The sequence below is a fragment of the Diplotaxodon limnothrissa genome, linkage group LG1, assembly GCF_057381915.1.
Source record: "Diplotaxodon limnothrissa isolate DT_005_m linkage group LG1, D_limnothrissa_male_GT1.1, whole genome shotgun sequence".
Classification (NCBI taxonomy): Eukaryota; Metazoa; Chordata; class Actinopteri; order Cichliformes; family Cichlidae; genus Diplotaxodon; species Diplotaxodon limnothrissa.
The window spans coordinates 20,760,701-20,780,671 of NC_140596.1; the positions used below are offsets into that span (position 1 = coordinate 20,760,701).

At 40.6% G+C, this 19,971-nt stretch overlaps 1 protein-coding gene across 1 annotated transcript; it reads right to left on the reverse strand.

Annotated features, from left to right (window-relative positions):
• Positions 1-1,056: 1,056 nt before the first annotated feature.
• Positions 1,057-19,523, reverse strand: LOC146639722 (polycystin-1-like protein 2). The gene is made up of 41 exons (XM_085346005.1): positions 19,202-19,523; positions 18,462-18,620; positions 18,182-18,370; positions 16,962-17,072; positions 16,631-16,778; positions 16,316-16,545; positions 15,817-16,227; positions 15,590-15,717; positions 15,337-15,484; positions 14,720-14,918; positions 14,511-14,622; positions 14,289-14,430; positions 13,954-14,181; positions 12,934-13,076; positions 12,649-12,828; positions 12,398-12,535; positions 11,797-11,943; positions 11,582-11,706; positions 11,386-11,506; positions 10,862-10,990; positions 10,557-10,782; positions 9,480-9,670; positions 9,151-9,381; positions 8,878-8,979; positions 8,552-8,730; positions 8,320-8,466; positions 8,017-8,216; positions 6,779-7,002; positions 6,470-6,686; positions 5,923-6,389; positions 5,580-5,676; positions 5,317-5,457; positions 5,049-5,234; positions 4,438-4,768; positions 3,641-3,774; positions 3,420-3,547; positions 3,155-3,315; positions 1,825-2,035; positions 1,589-1,690; positions 1,371-1,502; positions 1,057-1,224 (listed from the first exon to the last, which is right to left on the reverse strand). Exons 1-41 carry the CDS (start codon positions 19,521-19,523, stop codon positions 1,057-1,059), a joined length of 7,485 nt encoding a protein of 2,494 aa, XP_085202131.1.
• Positions 19,524-19,971: the final 448 nt, after the last annotated feature.

A 19,971-nucleotide genomic window follows, 5' to 3' on the forward strand; every position in this document is an offset into this window, starting at 1 on the left:
GACACTTTAACATTTTAAATGTAATATTTGATTCTTTTTCTCATTTTAACATTTTTGGTGTTGTTGGTAAAGACCCAGTGACAGAGGAATTGTCTAAAGTAGTCTGTATCCGTCTATCTATCCATTCATAGGTTATAAATCTCACTCAAAGAGCTGAGACAGACAAAATTTACATCTGCAGGTGATGTAGAACTACCAGTTATCCCAGACTAGATGACAGGAGAGAAAGAAAATTTGACTTTTACATTAATGCACATTAGAGCAACAAAAGAATTTCAGTTGTCCGGTAATATGAACTGCATACTGGTATTTATGGTTCACTGATCTATGGATTTTTACCATATGCACTGTGTGGAAGAAGACATTATGTGGGTTTGAAGTGTCTTAAATTCCCTTTTTTGTAGCTTGAATGGATAAGACTTCACGCGATAACGTCTTTAAGAGGTCTTGAAGATGCTATGAGCAGTCTAAAGAACTTGCACATTAACTGGAATGTTCTGTGCTCTGCTCTCTTGTGTATGTTGTCTAAACTTGTGTTATATGAGATGCTCTTACAGGAATTGGTCATGGGGATATAATGCTAAGCACAACACAGTGCTCAGTATATTACTATTAACTACTGGGCATGGCTGCTGACTACTGGACAGTAATGACAGTATTGATTAGCCTTGCCAGGGTAATGCCAGTGCAAGTTTCCACTAATATCCATGAGTACCTATATGGAATAAATGCATATTGTCCACGATTTAGTCACATAAATACTAATTTATTTCCTTTATCACAACAAATTGCATTCTACGTACAATGCCTCATATGTGGATAAAATAAGGATCGCCTCAGTTTCTAGCATCTGCAGTGCATCAGCTTCTCGTACAATGGTTCCAGCTCTGCAGCAGCACAGAAAAATGCTAATACAGACACTTGGAAGGGTTAAAATATTGCGTTACAAAGCAACAACAACATGACAACTAAATCATGCTAATGAAGGCAAGCAGGAACTAAAGCAAAGCATTTGATGGGTATCACAATGTTAACCTTCTATCCCTGTCCCACTTATCATCCATCATGAATATTCCCAGAAGAAATAGTTGAGAGTGTGTTATTCGGCGCAGACGACGTGTCTGGCGTCCCGGTCAGGCCGTCTCCTTCTTTCTTACATTTGATTCCAAACAAACTGCAGATTTTCATTAGCATCAGGTCCACAATCTCATCCTCTTCTGACGGCTGCAAGAACAGTGAGCATTCAGTATAACTCAAGGATTATTAATTCATCTCAGGTCATTAAAAACAAAAACATGTTAACAATCAGGTCTCTACTGGAACTGAACAATAACACCAGCAGCATTTCAGACATGGTGTGGGTGAGTTACCTTGTGATGTATCTGCTCCTGAGTGAATGCCACCAGAATGACGGAGATGAAGAGGTTCAGCACCACAAAGGTCATAAACACGATGCAGGACCCGATGAGGAAAGCACCGAGCACTGGATTGTAATTTAGTACCTGTGGGACCAGAAGCAAGAACTATAGTGAAGGAGGATGAGCAGCAAAAGTGAGCTGTGGTTGAATTATGATTGTCTCATACTGACCTCTTCATAGTTAAAAATACCAAGCTGCAAGCTGACCATGGTCTGCACAGCATCAAGCAGAGTCCGATAGGAGTACAGCTTCCAGCCATACATCAGGTTAGACTGGAAAATAGAAAGTTCACCTCTGTGTCAGTGACCACCTTTAAATTACTTCTATTTCACAAAGTAAACATAAAACAGAGAGAGAAACATGGACTCCAGCAGCATGTTGATGTTAAGCGTGGGAAACTCCTCACAGCAATAGAGTAGGCCAGAAACATGATGGTCATGACCACCAGGAAGCCTGAAATATCAGTCCAAGCTCGCTGCAGTGTGGCTGTAATCATGTGCAGCTTGGGGTTCAGTCTCAGCAGGTGCCACAGTTTGACTGTAGCCAGCAGTACCAGAAAGGCAATCAGATATCCAAGCACTGCATCGGCCTTGGCTGTTTCATGGAAACTGACGAACCTGGACAGAGCAGAAACAGAAAGAAAATGACTTATTTTCTTTAAATTGTTTTATTTTTAAAGCCTTTATTGCTCACTGTAGAATACAAATAAATATTTTCACCATCACAATCATAAATCAAGATTTAAAATGTCATATAGCACAGTTACTCTTGATGTGGATTGCATGTATGTTTTCGTTTCCTTAAGGTGATCTTTCTCCATCTGCACACATTTTTATCTTATGTGCACCAGTTATTTTTGTTATGTCATCTTGTACACACAAGATTAAAAACTTACCAGTTAAAAATGAATTAAAGTGGACCTCTGATGCTCATTTCCAACTCCACATCAGTCCTGAACTCTATTTAGACAGCCTCACTTGATTCACAGTTAAAAATAATCCTCTCACACGTTAAGTCTTTGTTGTGGACACTCTTCGGCTGAGTAGTTATCCCTATTATATTTCTTTGAAGTCCGCTTGAAATCCATCACCCGGGGTGGATGTGTTGTTGGTGTAATGTAAATTCTCTATGGACGAGCCCACGTGGTCACAAAAAGCAGACAGACACACAAACATCCACACAGACCCTAGCGCTCGCTGTCTAATGATGAGGTTGTCCTCACCCTGATCTGAGCAGACCTGGGGGACAGATGGGGAAGATATATTCAAGGCTTTACACTAGACCTTTGTAAAGCCCTTCAATTCATCCACTGTCAAAAACAAACAATTTTAGCTCCCTTTCCCATCCCTATAAAGATAAAAAACTCTCTGAAACAGACCATTTAAACCTGAAGCCTGAGCTTTTGGCTCACAGGGATTACACACACACACACACACACACACACACACACACACACACACACACACACACACACACACACACACACACACACACACACACACAAATGATTTGTTTTAGCTAAAATTAGTGTTCCCAAACTACCAGTAGCACAGCATGATGTATGCACTCTCTGCCAAAGTGAATTCGTTTCATCAATGCATGGTCATGCTACTGGAGAGCCACTAAATTGTGACCTTGCATGCTGAGAAATAGAAAAAAACCTGATTTGTGCAGCTCCTGGTGGGCAGAGCAATACATAAGTGGTTCATAAACTCACAGCATTTCTTATTGCTTACTGCTCTTTGTTGTTCTGGTAATAGTTCATGTCTCTGTTCCCGAGTAAAGTCCTCTTGATGAAAACACACAGGGCGCTCCAGCTGAGAATGATGATCGCCAACTCGAGCAGGTTCCACTTATTCTTGAAATAAGTCCATTTCTGTTTCCTCATCAACTTTCCCTGTAAACACATAGGAAACAGAATCAGGTGAGCATATTTACTGTATAACTTCACTTGTAATAACTTATATTTATATTAGCAAAGAAAAGATAAAGCTTGTGCACCTGAACAAACATGTAATAGATGATGAAAAGAAAGTAGATGATTTCAGAAGCCACGACAAAGATGTGAAGGCCACCGGTCGACTGGTAAAGACGCACAGTCTGAAGTTCACTGCAGAACTGGAACGCTCCTGTTAGAAACACGGTATGACAGATTAGGTGGTTCTCATAACGGTTGAGGATTTGTGCAACTCACACAGAATATCTACATCTGGTCTACTTACCTGTTGCTGTGGTCTCCAGCATGAGTGTGACGATGCAGAAGAGGTTGACATTGGCATTGTACACAGTGAACTCAACAAAGATTGCTTGGGTGTACACGTCAAACCAGGTGTTCTCATAAAGGTACTGAAGGGTTCTACAGCAGCAACGATAAACGAAGTAATTTACAGATTTTGTACTTTAAAACGTGACTCAAGACTAACAGTTCTTTCCTACGAGGATAAAAAAGACAAATCAGAACCAGTCAGGGACACTCAAGATAAGATAGTTTTTTCTATCTGCAGAAATTTAGATTTGCCAGTATAAATGGGATCTTCTGACCAGCAAGGGCAAAGCATCTATCAGTGTTAAGAGATATGACACTGATTAAGTCAGCTCAGGAGGAGATGGTTGAAAACCTGCCTGCTGCTACATGCTGCAACTGTGAGCAGGCTAAAGTAGCCCAAAGTGTAGCATAGATGTGATTTATAAAGTGAATATTCATTGAGAAGAGTATCAGCTGAGCCATGTGGATGTGGATCTTTTTTTGAGAAGCAAATTACTTATTTGGTCATAATAGTCATATTTCTGGAGACCAATGCAATGGCTCCTGTCTACTCATCATACATTTAAGTTTACTTTGTCTTAATAAGAGTAATTAAACCTGCAACCCACAAGTTACAACTGCAATTATTATGTATGAAACAATATTTTAATTTTAATATTTTTATTTGATAAATGCTCTGAATTCTAAATATTTTCAGTTTACTCTTTATACCATTTAAGTGCAATAATGTCACCCGCAATTAAAATTAACTACCTGCTGGAGTTTTGGAAATCTGGCCCCAGATCCATCACAAACCCTCCTCCTCTGTAGAGCTTCACATTGCCCCAGATGGGGTAGGCCCTCAGTTTACGCTGAGACTTGTACTTCCACGGGTCGTGAATGTTCGTTGAAGCATTACGACCTACAGGTCGAGTCCAACCTGGGCCGTAGGAGCCCATGTCCTCCAGCTCCCATGAGTACGGAGTGTGACAGTCCGGGATAGACTCCTGCATGGATCGAGCTATGTGGCAAGAGTTTTTCTGCACCCTCACCTGGCGGAGACGAGCGTTGCCCACAAGCCTTGAGTTTCCATCAGTGATAAATCCTGGTACCAATTTCCAAATGACAAGAAGAAATTTTAATGAATCTTTATGCTTTACTACATAAATATAGAGTTAGTTTCACATGGGTAATATTGTTAAATTCTCAGGAGTTGTTTAATATCTTGTATTTAATTGTTACATTTTTAAAATTGTTTTTAATTAAGATAAGCTTCAGCTATTTATTTAAAAAAAACTATCAAAACTAAACTAAAAGATTTTCAAATTTCATAAGGGATTCATGTAAAACATTCTGTGTGCCAATTAGCGTCACTGATATTTGACCTGGGTACTCTCCAAACAAGTTGCTCAGCAGAGTCGTGTTTGCCCAGTTGAACACATCTTGAATGCTCATTGTGTCTGAGATGCCTTTGCTGAAGCTCTTGCGAATGTGTTGAGTCAGAAAGTAGCCGTTGGGGTCCCTCTGACCGTATGCCACCAGGAGTAACATCCACATAAATCCCGTATAGACTGCAACAAAAACAGATCCCTTACATCAGTTTGTTAAAATGTTAGTTCCTGTTCTTGCTTTGAATCAAAGTGGTTTCCTCACCGACAATCTCCCGTATGAGTGCAAAGACTTTTTGCTCTTTAATCATGTTGTTCCGCATCTTCTCGATATCAGTGGGAGGTGGTGGTTTATAGAAACTGCAGGTGCTGTCTCTTCTTGCTGCCTGGACTGCATCCGGATTGTCTGGGGAAGGATTTTAGATTTTAGATGCATTGCATTTTTTGTTCTTCAACACAAAACAATGCAAAAGATGCAATGCAAAATTAAAAAAGAAAAAAAAAAACAAGGATACAAAATAAAACTACCTGGGCTTCTGAGACTTTCTTCTATGGCTGGTTCTCCGTATTCCTCCTGGTCAACTTTCTTCAGGACGAGGGCAAAGAAAGCAGCAAATCCAAGAACCTGCAGCAAAAGATAGAGAGATTGACCTACAGACTCTCCCATTTAAAAATGGCTTGTCTAGAGTGGATTGTCTTCAGAAAATGTAACAGTAATTGCAGTATACAGGTAAATCAGTGCAGTATTTCGCACAAAAACGGATTTGATATTGTTTAGTAATTTTCTAAAATTGAATAAAATGTCAGTTAAAAAAATCTTCTAAAGTGGGCTAAAATCTTCTGCTCCTACATATACTGTAATGTTTCTCACCTTTAAAGGCTGGGTGATAAAAAGACTCTCAAAAAAGGAGACCACCATGGAAATAAGCCAGCTTATAGAACGGTCTTTCCCGTAAGTCAGCCCATACATCATAGTGAAGTATCCTGACACACCACTGGTTGCGATCACCAGTATCCACCCGATAAACACAAACCACCACGGCAGCCCTCCTTGGCAGCATTTCTTCTTCCCACCAAGACTCTCCTCTGGCCCGGGGAAACAGCTGAGCTTGTCTCCATCCAGGATTGACATGGGTAGGTGGTATTCCAGAAGCCCCTTCATTCCATGAACTTGCTGCATGGCTCGGTTGTAGCTGTCTGGATTTGGAAACTGAGAAGGTCCCAACATACCAAGCTCCTTCTCGATAAGCTGCAGTTGCCTGTACAGGTACCGGCTCTTGTTGCTCTTCTTCTGGGCTAGATCTAAAGTTTTTTCAGAGCCCTCCCACACACTGGTTTCTGTCCAAGCAAACACACAAAGAAGGACATCAATTATATATAGAATTTAAAAGCATTTATAATATTATAGTGCAGTTTACCTTGCAGATTCACCGCACCCAAACTAAGGATCATAGCTTGATCTTTTTTAGAAGAATCAGTGTAGAAGTCTTCAGCGGCTTGGTTTTGCTGTCTGATGATGTCCTCCACCAGAGACAGCAGACTGTTGATGTCAGCCTGCTGACCGTGATGGAGCTCCAGATGTGGCAGTGGGCTCTTCATGGCCTTTGAGAGAGACTGAGCAATTCTTTTTATGTCCTAATCAAGAAACCACACCAAGCTCTTCAGACATGGAGAACAAAATATTTACTGGTACTACACTGAAGAGGTACAAATAACATAAACTTCACCTTCATCACGTTATCTGGTGTGATGTCCTTTATCTCTTTCTGTGGGGACGACGTCTGTGAGGGAGAAACTCGGGCAGTCTTCCCCTGTTTTGCATCTGCTTTGGTGGTTTTCTCTCGAGGACGAGTGTTTCTGAAGATACTCACGATGAGCAGATTGATGGGGAACATGATGATTGAACTTTGAACTCCAATCATAACCTGTTGCCAGGTAAACTCGATGTGACCTGCCAAGTTAAAGTCTTACTTTGAATTGGGTTTTAAGGAACACTGATGAAAGATTAAATCTTTTTATGTTGGTCTTACTTACTCCTGCTACCAAATCTTTTGTAAAAAATCAATCAGATATTCTTCTTTTCGTTTGCACGTATGTAAAATTTGTAAATCTTGTCAGTTTTGACGATGCATAGACTTGAAGGTAAGGAAATGTGCAATTAAAGAAAAGCTTTTAATACTGAAAACTAAGTGTAAGTCCAAACAAACAAGTGAGCAAAGTAATCTGGGACCAAACCACAAAAAAAGCGAAGACGGGGCTACAAATATGCAACAGAGTTATAGACAAACAAGACACAGGTGAGGGCTGGATGTATGAGAAAGTTTTTAACAACAGGTAAAATCAGGGAGGAGCAGACCTGATCCATCCATAAAGGATTCCATTAAGCAGGAAGTCAGGGATGCAGAAGGAGCGAGCGCATAAACAAAGAAACGGGAATACAGACTGGGAAACAGACTAAAATCAAGCCATGAACTGAAATAAAATGTTAGAACAAACTGAAACACATCGTAACACTCAATTCTAAAACCTGAACTGGGAACAGGGCCCCCAAAACTGAACCAAACAAGAAACAAAACACTAGAATTCATGGAGAGTGTAATAAAATGAATGCAGGAATCCAAAACTCACATGAGCATCATGAGCATCAAACTCCACATCAACCATGAGATTTCTCTTCACATCAAAATCAAAATATTTGTACCTGTTGTGTTTATTGAATCTTGTAACAAATTATTTAACAAAAAGTATTTAAACATCAATTTGCATATATGAATTTTAATTTGCATAATTTGCTGCATGTGTCTGATTGTATTCATAAAGTTTTTAACAAAATAAAAAATTACACTTATGATGCAGAAGTATCAAAAACTCTTGGATTAAATATTAAACACTTTGCATTACAAAATTACTTACCTACTGTTGTTTTTCAGCTTTGTGAAAGCTTTGTGTACATTTTGTTACTTACCCAGGTCCATCGTCTGCTCAGAGGGGTCTGTGGGGATGCCCCAGAACATGATGCTGGTCAGCATGGTGCACAGCAGTAAGGAAAAACAGCAGGACACTCGCTGCACACGTGTGAAAGTGCTGCACGGAGGTCGACTAATGACAGAGAACCAGATGTGGCCGTCACGGAAATCCTTGGCTGTCTTCATGAAGAACAGATTACTAAAAAGTTTTTAAGAAAAGTGATTCAAGAAATTAAAGTCAAGAAAACAAACTCCAAAAACAGAGTGGATTCAAAATCCCTTGAATAAATGACAAGTCTCACCTAAATCTCTTTAGATCCACCTCCGTTGCTACTGGGAATACCTTGTCGAGAGTGCACTCTTCCATATCTACAGCCAGCCAGGAGTTACAGAGAAAGTGCCACTTTTGACCAGTCTCCAGATCCTGCACCATCACTTTGCTAACATACCTGCACATTGATTGAAGTATAGATCCTCAAAAATATTGATAAAGCTCAAGCTTATCATTAGCCTTTTTCCCTTTGACCCACGTACCACGCAGGGTGATCTCCTGAGTTGTCGTGCCACAGTCTTATGCTCTGCAGCTCTCCAAGAGAAAAGTGTGTGGTCAGCAGAAACATGTCCCCCCCACCTCTCTCAAACACAGGCTTCTCCGAATCTGTCAGGTGGTGGGGCTCACTTTCTCCCTCTGTACCCAGCAGAGTTATGGTTACCTAAAATAAAAAAATAACTAAATGGTTAGTCGAGGCTTGGATGGTGAGAGCCATCAGAATACCGCAATCATACGTTGTTCAACAAAAACATCAGATGGGTTTTGCCTTTGCTGTGAGTCCATCCAAGTCTGCATCAACATCACTGACCTGAGAGGAAGTGGATGCCCCATGTCGGTGTCCTGTGTTAATACTCAGCAGGTAACGATACTGAGCCAAGGGGTCGTTGTCCTCGAGAACTGTTATCTTGACCTGGAAGTGGATGCAATGGGGCAACGTTTAGGATTTTTTTTTTTTTTTTAAAAACATGATGGTAAAATTTTAATTTCAAGACAAAATTAAAGTAAAATCAAGATGAAACATTGAAGGTTAGCATGAAATTCTTAAAAGCAAAAGGTGTAAACTGGTGAAGCTCTACTTTACCTTGACTGAATCTTGCATGTCTTTCCTGCGCGCCCATACCACCACCAATAGATAAGCACAAAAAATGGCTCCGACAAAACACACCACAACGGGGTTGTTTGTGAATGTAGCAAAAAGTTCAGCGGTGCGTGACACATCCACTAAGTTAGGCATGACAAAGAAGGAGCTGCCAAAGAAAGTCAAGTGGTTACAGAGACACTGAGTGACCAAAGGTGTGGTGAGTGGACCAACCTGTGAACAAAACAGGAAGCCAGGTGATCAAACCTCACACTCCACATTTTAAGGAAGTAATAATGCAATCAGTTTGGATGTGATTTTTTTCCACCTACCCTGCAGCCATCCTCACTCCAAAAAGACCCAGTTTCATTCCAGTATTTGCACTGGGCAGCGATGGAGATGACAGTGACACTGGCGTTGATGGATTTGATTCCTGGCTCTACAATGGGCTTTATAACAAGGTAGTGCACACCAACATCATCTGTTCTGTCTTTGGGACTCAGCACCCAAGTAAATTTTTCTTCTGTGTTATAACAGAGAGACAGAGATAATTTTAAGAAGACTCATTCTAACTTTAACCATAATTACTGCTTGCATAACCTTAATGCTTAATCCTTGTCTTCATGAGGTAGAGATGCCCTCATAATGTGGCTCTGGTTCCCACAATTTGAGAGCTATCTTCAACTTAATGCAGATTTACATCTACATTATACTATACAGTACATTATTCACCATGCATGACCACACAGGAATGGGATCTACTGTTATTTGTTATCTGCAAAGTATGAAAAGGATGTTTGTTCTGCAGTCACGTGAAAAAGAAAGCTACCACGCCCGGCAAGAGCTTGTAGAACCACCTTTAGCTGCAGTAACTTAAAAATAATCACTTTCTGCTAGGCTTCATTGATCTCTGATGTAATTTTGGCTCAGTCTTCTTTACAATGGTTCTTCATTTCATTTTTAGGCATTAGTTTATGCACAGCTCTTTTGAGGTCCCACCACAGCATTTCAATCAGGCTGAGGTTTGGTTTTAGGCGTTTGTGCTGATATCCTGCGTGTTTTAATCAAACATGGTGCTGCACTTTGGTCTCATCTCTTTAAACATTCTTCCAGAACTCTTGTGGTTTGTTCAGATGAAACTTTGTCGCCCTAAGCTGTGCTGTCATGTTCTTTCTGAGAGAAGAGGTTTTCTCCTGGAAACCCCTCCAAAACAAGCTAAAAAGGCTCATTCAGTCTTTTTCTAATTGTGCTGTCCTAAACTTTAACATGGCAGTACGCAAAAGAAGTGTTTGTGTTATCATGATACTTAGGGATGTCGGTTATTTTAAGAAAAAGAAGCCCAGATAAAAAAGGAATTTACATTAATTATATGCAACCCTAATATTCTTTTCTAAAAACTAAATACTGACCTTCTCTCGCGCTCTCTATAGGGATCTTTGTCTTGGCTACATAATCCTTATCACTTGGATAATCTTTATATCCCAGGAAGAGCATGAAGGAAATGTCTTCAGAAGGCTCAGTTTTCAGCACCAGTGTTACATCCGGAGAGGGAACGTCAATTATTAATGTGCTGAAATTGGCGAGGTCCAGGACTGTGCTGTTCTCCTGTCCACTGTCAAGCCGGGGTAGGAGAATCTGAAACTCCAGAAAAGACATCATGCCCCAAATGCTTCTTAAACTAAAGTAAATAAAAGTATCTCTTATACAATAGTACCTCTATCTCTTCAGGTAAGTTCTCAACAAGAATGACATTGCCATTCACTCTGGTGAGGGAAACGGATCCCACAGTTCCTGTGATGTTCTCCTCCTTCCAAGAATATGGATTCTTCTCAAAACTCATCATCTAGAAAGTAGGTAATACAATAAATAGAGGCTCAGATGATTTTGGTGAAGCCTTTTTTTTCCATCTACAAAACTTTGCTTTTGCTTTCTGAAAACACCTTTTCCTTCTCGCTTTTATTTCTATGATTTTACTTGTTTGTAATTCTTTTAAATGGTTCCAACATCTTGTAGTTTACAAAGCCAGAAAAGAGAGATAACCCTACAAATAAGGTGGTCTGTTTGTATCTCTTATTGCTGGAGCTAAAATGATACGTTCATCAAATCTAAACTGTGGACTTTCAGCTATAGGAAAAAACAAATGCTGACTAAAAAAGAAAACTAGAACAGAAAACAGAGAAAAATCTCAAAAATATACTGATGATGATGTCCACTTCCCTCCAGCGTGCAAACACTTACTCTGACGTCCACTGGCTCATCTGGAGAGACAATATGAGGAGGAAGAGCAGGGAAGGAAAAACTCGAGGAGCTGTTTTTCTGAGCATTTATATCCAGCATTTGCATGCTTTCTGGCGAAATCCTGGAGAAGACGGTGTTATAATTATCTTCAGGAATTCTTGAGCACATGTCCAAGTCAGAGCCTGTTATGTCTTACCTGTTCACATACACACTGATTTGACCAGAGTCAATGATGGCAGGCTCTCCGTTCAGCTCTTTGTTATTCAGCAGAGCACTCTGGACATTATTTATCCCAGTCAGAAGAAACTCTGAGACTTTTTTCTAAGGAGAACATACAACATCTTGTTTGGTAAAGACCGCAGTGGACGTAGGAATGACATCCAGCATGATATGTCATAATTTTGTTCTCACATTTGATGAAACATTCAAAATATTACTGGCTGCTTCAACTATGGGTTCAGCTGCTTGCACCAGTTCTACATCATCTGTGCTCTGCTGATTGATGCTGATACTGTTGAGGGAGGAGCTGAGGTCTACCAACAGAGAACCCGCTTCTTCCTGGAGAGAGGAAATGCAGCAGCAGAAACCACAAAAGGGTCAGTGTTGATTTGCCTTAAGCCTACAAAAAAGGCTTATGATTACACTAAACCTGTAGTTTAAATGGGTATTTAAACTACCCAAATTAAGTATTTAAACTTAATTTGTTGTTGTTTTTTAGCTTGGTGTTGCTGCAAAATATATTCATTGCACAGTTAAATTCAACAGTTGTTCTCAAGAGTCCTACTCAAGAAGTTGACTGACTTTGCATGATTGAATACTGGTTTCACTTAATCCTGCTGTGTTTTACACATCTGTGCCAACGTCACATTTTTAGTCTTTAATCAGCTTTGACTGATTAAAGACTTCAGACTGATCCTTAAATAAATAATGCAAACAGACAGCAGGTATTGTTACAGCCTTATCAAAGCAGGTGGTCTGCACTGCACTTTATTGCATATCTAATGTATTATACTTGAGCAGCAGGACTGAGCTCCTCTGAGCGGTGCGTGAGCCCAGCCACAGCTCTGGCGGTCACTTGCACTTCCTGAGTCGTGTTGCTGGGGCAGTCCTGCAGAACTGTACTCATTCTGGTCAGCATTTGCTCTCTCAGCTGAAAGAGAAGGAAACGATGATTATCATGTTCTCCACTCGCAAGTTGTGGGCCTCGTAAACATCACAGCAGTGTTATCCGGTCCAGTTATAACATTAACTGCATTCTGTTACCTTTGACCGCTCGTCCCTCTGATGTTGGCCACTCACTGTATTCAGCATATCGGAAACAGAAGCAAATATTTGTCCAAGCGCCTCACCGGTGAGCAGACCTTGCTCCTCTAACTGACTCACAGAGTCCTCCACTGCAGACTGGAGAGTGCTAACGGAGGCACTGGAGTCACCTTTCCGTACCTTAAGGTAGAAACACAATAACTGAGGTTATTTAATTAATCATTAGCATTTCTCTAATCTTCCTTTTTGTATTTGAGAAAATGTAATAATTGACTGATGACCAACCTGAGTGATGACAGTTGAAGTTGCTGTTTTTCGCTCATTTTTCACAGTCACCACAACAGACAAACTGTACTTGTTGTTGGCATCGCCGAGAGGCAAGAAGACTGACCTCACCTCATTTGAAGTACTGCATCGTAGATGTGTGCCTAAAGGACAAAAGAAGCAGTTTAGCACGGTTGCACTTGATTCTCAATTACGTACCTACACATTGGTTGATAAAGTATCAAAATGAAAACTAATTTACTTTCTCCGGGGAGTCAACCACCAACTTTTCGAACCACTCCTGTCAAGTATGTGTAGTGGAGAGTAGTGTGAGGACCTGAACGCAGACTGTGAACCATTTATTGTAGGCTGTTGGCAGGTTTATAGCTTATGTTTGGGATTTGTACTAAGAAAACTGAAAACTGTAAACCTAAAGCTAATAACACGCACTAAGTAAGTTTCAAGACAAAGATCATAGACACAGACTTGAGACAGGAAAGAGGAATGGCTCTAAAGGAATGAGGAACTAAGAACAAACTGAATACGCAAAGAGGAAAACACAAGAAAACCATAAACATTAAGCAACCCTGGAATTAAAGAGACTCTTAAATAAATACTAGAAAGTTCAAACTGAGAAATGCTGGGTCAGCTGACCCAGACCACGACGACTCCACCTACTGAGATTTTTTATTTTAAAGCGCTACGATCTAACAAAAAAACATTTCTCAACTGAGCTGTACAATTTGTTTGAACTGATAAAGCAGCAGCTGATGCTGGCACGTGGCCCGAAAATACCACAAAAGCTTTATTTATATTCTGCTCATGAGTTAGTGGCCCCATAGTGTAGTGGTTTACATATTCACTTGGCAAACAAAAGGTCACTAGTTCCAGATATAAAACTGCCAAATCAAACATGTGGTTGCTGTCTGCTGTGGTGACCTCTTGTGGCAAGGGCTAAAAAGCTAAATAAAACTATCAAAACAAAAAAGCTGTGAGATTGCTTTCATCAATAACACTAATTACACTCCACCACACTCTCACCTGTGTTGGTCTTGAAGCAATAGAGACAGCCTGTAGAGCAGAAAGAAGTTGTTTTGCAGGTAATGCCAAAAGCATCGAGCACAGTTCCTGACGGTGGGGAGATGCTACATGAGGGCACTGAGGGATCCATCAGTGCATCAGTTGTGACTCCTGAGTTTGTAGGTGGTTCAGTTGGCTCGGGGTCTGGTATCGGAAGTGTGTACTTGACAAACCCCGGCTCCTTCTTGTCTGTTTAAAAAAAAAAAATTAATCAGGTATAATTTGTTTTCTAGACTTTGATCAAAAATGTATTTTAAAAGACACATTCTGTGTCTATCTATGACATGAAAACACACCATAAGCAATTACAGTGATGTTCTGCTGCATGCCCCTTGAGACTTTTAGATATTGGCTGTGAACGGTATATTCAATGTTGCCATCGTGCTTCTCCGTAAGGGGCCGTCTTCCCACTTTGGAGTAGCATCTACCGAGGCTACCCTGAGGAGAACTCATTAGTTATTTCTTGTTTGTCACACCGGTCTATTTAGCCACATTTCCTGTTGTTGTTTCAGACTTACTGTCAAAGGTTTAAGGTCCTCAATATACCAAACTACATGCGGGCAAGTCGTCAAACAGCTCAGTCTTAGCTTTGCCTGGTCATTCACATTTATTGAAGCACAATTATCACAGCTGCAAGAATTAAGAACATAAAGTAACTGGTTGTAGTTCCTGATGCATTTTTGCAATCCTGTACAAATACCATTGTTTCTAATTAAACCCATTTTACCTGATGGTGACATCTGTGAGTTCTTTTGAAGGAACAACAGAGACACATTTAGAAGCTGTTCCAAGTTCAGCCCATTTCCTAAACCAAGTCCTTCTCTTTACTCTTAAAATGTATCTGAACATTTCAAATGGATCTGGGAGGCATTCTCGTTCAATCACATGAGTTTCATCCATTGTTTTGTTTTTGCATTTGCAATATCCTGTGTGGGAAAAAAAAGCAGAAACAGTCTCAATATAAGACCACAATAATAATGATGTCATAATAATGCTGTGGTATAGCAAGATGAAGCATAAAACATTTTGTATAAGCAATGCAGTGCAGCATCAGCTCTGTTTGCTAAAACTGCAATCTGACACTATTTTCCGTGCAAATTTTCTTGACTTAGGGCATAATGCACTCTTCTAGGTGTTTCTTGTCTTGTAATGATCACAGATTACAGTTGCAGTTTGATTGTACTGTTGTGTGATTACGTATTTTCCCGATACATCCAAAACAAATTTCACGATGATGCAGTGGCAGAGCTTGTGGGGTTTCAACAAGGATCTGAATGACCAGGTTTCCCTCGACCCATGCATCATATCACAATTTAGTGATCAGTGAATTAGTGTTGTACTTACTGCATTCCCATTCATATGCCAGTTCTTTGCTAGGCAGTGATTCAGTTCCAGTTACTGTCAGTGTAACCCTCTGAGTGTAGTCAACCAAAGTGTCAGGAGTAGCAATTATTTTCAAGTCAGCAGAGTCACTGTCACTCACATTATCTGCCTGGAGATGAAAACAGAGTCATTGTGCTGCAGTCATTTCTGCAACAGGCTACATATTTTGCACAAGTTCCCAGATTATTTCTGTTTAAAATGATATTTTACATACTGTATGTTCATTGGTGCTCGGTGAAAAGTCAGAGTAATTCTGGCAAGCCTCAAGAATCTTGTCTAAGTCCACATCGACATCAGAGGATGAAAGACCATTGGTGGCTCTTACGTTCACTTGCAAAGATCCTTTACCAAAAGAGATCATGTTTAACCAAATCGGGCACAAATCCTATATAACTGGTACTTGTTTTGTCTTAACAGGAGCATGACTCAAGCTTTAAGTACCTTTAAGTGGGCTGGAGAATGTGTAAGTTTGCAAGCCATCAGCGAGCATGTCTCTGCTCTCCGACAGAGTGTCCTCAGCTCCAGTGAGTGTGAAGAGCAGCTCCACGGGGGCTCCTCGCTCCAGTGAAATGTTAATGATGAGATCAGCAGAGTCGGGACATACGTCTTCCTCCGCAATCACAGAGGCCTGCAGGCCTTCAACGGGATGCAGCAGACACAGCTCTAGATGAGCAGACACCGTGCGGGTTGTGACCCTGTTAGATGCAGCTAAGGTGAAGTTGTGGCAACCATGACCGAGCTTCTCCACCATGCTTGCATTCAGGGTAATATTGTGTGGCATTTTTCCGCTGCCCACTGATTGATTTGCGACTAAATGGGCTTCATGATGAATTGTGTAGGAAACATTTGTACCTAGTTACAGAAAATAAGAACAGAATGATCTTCTATTTTTGAGAAATGGACGTATCGTCGCACCCCTTGTGCTGCCAAACTGACTCACCTGCCTCCACTGCAAGTTGGATTTGAACTGGAACATTGAAGAGGGCATTGCATTTAGTGCCACCTGTTGACATATTCTGGCCATTACACATGATCACACTGAAGTCTCCAACTGGCTCCTGAATCGTTATAGACTTCTGAGCTGCGATATTCCAGTCACTGGTAGTGCACTCCACTCCAACCAGGAAGACACCAGGATGTGTGAATTTGTGTATAATTGTGCTCTCCATCCTGTGAAAAAGCAGCAGTGTTTGTGATATAAATAAAGTACTAAGATCCATCTAACATATTTGGTCAACTGCAAATCTTTGCTCACTCTTCTGGGCTGTACGGATCAATAGTGTGGCCATCCCCAGCATTCACTGTGCATGTTAAGTTTCCCTGGAATGGATGAAGGAGCCACTTCACGGTGATGGTGACATTATCGAAGACAGCTGCAAGTTTACTCATCAGCAGCTGAAGCCCTAGGAGGAAATCACACCACTGAATTAGACTTGTGGAAACATACAGTCAAAGATCTTTGCACATAACATCATAAGCACTATGGAATCTGTTTTGATCAGCTGGTCTTTATGAATTTAGGTTGAGTTTAGGCTGATGGGTTTAGTGCAAAAAGTGTATATAAAACAAGAAATCGTGCATCTGACCATTTTTGCAGCGATACTCTGCAGACAGGTAACTTCCCAGCGCCGGACATGGTTCACCAAAAGTGCTCAGATCTACTCCAGCCTGGCAAGCCTGCAGTCCGTGGCAGTGAGCTGCAATAACACATACAGCAAGCCGAGCAAACGGCAATAAAACACACTTTATTTATTAGGGTTTGCACATTAATGATAAGACTTTACAGGCAACGCAGAAAAAGTCACACAAAAAGCAAATAAAAACAATAAATGCTAAAATTGAGTTAGCTAGATAAACAAGTGAGATATAAATATTTATTATTTTAAATAAATGTGTCACGAAATTGGCATTCTTCACCAAGATAAATGGCTATTATCACTTGATCTCTTCAAAGTCAGTCCAGGAAATGCACTCAGTCTCTGATCCCATGAGTGTGGTTGGGACATGTCTCATCCTTCCACTTTATAAGCATTAAACTTCTAGCTATTTGTGTAGCAAATGCAACCTATATGTTGGAAGGCATATTATTTCAACCAAATATTTCAAATACTGGAGTTATTGGAGACTGATCAAGATTTTAAAGGCCTCCCTTCAGAATTTAAGGAGACGGGGAAGGTCCCAAAAAGTATGAATAAGTGTTCCAATCAGATTTCTTGCATCTACCATACATGGGATTTAAATCTAAATAAATCTTGCCCAGGTTGTTTTTGGTAAGGATGTTTAAAAAGAATGCTGCTATTTAATGTTCATACTATCAAATTTCAACATCCTCCTTCTGTATCTACAAGCTTCTGGTGAGACTGCATAAAAGCTTTTTAAAGAGGGAGAAGCTTACTAACCCCTCCAGCATAACTAATACTGCTATGAATATGGATGTAGATTCACTCTACCCATCTTTCACCTCCAACAGGGAGGGATTACACGAATTTAGTTTCTGGCAGTATAACCCCTTTGTCTGCAGTCACAGAGCAATGATGGCTTTTATGTTTTACACGAATCGAGAAACAAAAACATAATAGTATTGATTTTACTAAGTTTTTTCTTGGCTTTTGGATGATGTTGCTTTAATAAAGACAAACACTGCACGCATCAGCAGAATTTACCATTCTAAAATGTAACGAGGTAAATAACTGGTTAAGTAAATGACGAGTAGCCCAACCTATTGTAAACATGTTTTTCTGTTTCTGTATCATAGCTGCCATCAAAAGCTGGATCAAGTCAATTAAAAAGATGTGACCCATAATACCTGTTACATAATCTGTTACATCCATCCAGCTGCACTCTTCCTGGGAAGACGTGGGCGAGGGTGTAAGTTGGGATCGGCAGTAGTGGATTGTTTTACGACCGTAAAAACTGTCATCAATCTCTATAACTTGACCAGAACCACACTGCAGTGTAGCGTTTTGGCCATCACATGCAATTGATCTCCCAGAATCTGCAGGGAGAAAAAACGGAAGAAAATTTACATAAGAAAAAGAAGCAGCATAATTGCATTGTCATATATGAAGTTTTTTAAGCGCGCGTACCAAATTGGCAAATGAAGTTAAATTCCTGGCTGCAGTTTTCTGTAGCTTCCCACTGAAAGCCTGAGTGTCTCAGGACATGCGCGCAGGCTGCTTGATCATCTGGCAAGTTAACCCAGTTACTGTAACTTACATCTGAGCTGTCCAACCAAGCGAGAACACCTGAAAAAGCACAACAATTACTTTTGATAATCAAGCGAAATGCGGTGGAAATGTTATTACTGCATGCCCATTTGTTTTCTTTCTGACAGTAAAGAACAGACGGGGTGAATAAATGGTAAAGTCTTGTCCTCTGTGAAGGGAAACAAACACACCACTGTAAATCAGGCCTTGTGACAGCCACCCTATTGAATAGTTCAAAAGAGTGACAATTATCTCCCATTACACCTGTTGGCTGAGATATCCAACTGGGCTCCTTTCACTGCGAATGTCAGTAAACAAACACATCACAGTTATTTACAATGCACACACAAGCTGCCCAGTGAGATAGCAGTAGAGGTTATAATGCCTTCATTTCTGAAATTTATGGTGCACTTTGTAATATAATCATTGATCACTTATACTTCTTTTCTGTCAATAAGTGCACCAGAATACTTAATATTTATAGTGTGTTTCAAAGAAGTTCTTGTCTATTTTAAAGAAGCAATAATTTTACTAACTTTCTGCAAAACCTTTTTTCTAACTGTTTATGTTAGCACTGAAATGCATACAGTCATAAGAAGTCATTCAGTGCCTCCTCTCACCCTCAGTGGCAGCAGAGTCAAGCGTGAGGTTGGGAGCAGCAGGTGCCACTCCGAGCCACCAGTTCCTGTCAGGCTTCAGGTGCTTCTGAAGGAACTGCTGCGTCTCATCGTTCAGGATAAAGGCCAAGTGTCCTCCGCCTCGCTCACACCATTCCTCAGCACCTCGAAAGGATCGCTGCAGATCCACAAACTCGTAGCACGAGCCATCGAAACCTTCCTGGTATTCTGGGCAGGATTGAGCTTCAGTATCGTCCTTGGCGTGACAACTCCAGCAGAGGAAGAAAACCACCAAAGTGAGCGTAGCTGAAGCGGTTCTGTCCATCTCTGAAGCTGAACAGTCTTCAGACTCTCTGGTAGCATCTTGTTTTTAAAGAGTAATGACGTCAGTAGCTCTGACAGGGATGGCTTTCTTGATGGGTGCAGAGCTTTGTATGTGGCCATAATCCTTGGAGTCAAACAAAGCCTGCCTGTGCAGTGAAAAGGGTTAAAAGCTCACTGTCAACAGCCAGATTGCTCCTCTGTCTCCATTACTGCAGAGCTTCACAACCTGCACAGTGAGATAAGCCTCACAGTCATACCTGATGTAACCCCCGTCACTGTGAGCTTGATCTTGTTCAGACTTGTTCACGTTAAAACACACCTTTAAGGATAATCAAAAAAAATTATCGGAGCAATTCTACACTAATGAATTCCCCTGCACAGAAAGCTCTGTATTCTTGAGAGCTGAGATTTTAATTTGTTACGAATCACACTGACAATGACTTCCATCT

Excerpts from the sequence above, each read along its gene's own strand:
- LOC146639722 (XM_085346005.1), bottom strand. The coding sequence starts at position 19,523 with ATGGACAGAACCGCTTCAGCTACGCTCACTTTGGTGGTTTTCTTCCTC. Across the intron at positions 17,073-18,181 it reads TGTAACAGATTATGTAACAG|CTCACTGCCACGGACTGCAG; the intron begins GTATTATGGGTC and ends GTGTTATTGCAG. Across the intron at positions 5,235-5,316 it reads ACTCATACGGGAGATTGTCG|TCTATACGGGATTTATGTGG; the intron begins GTGAGGAAACCA and ends TTTTTGTTGCAG.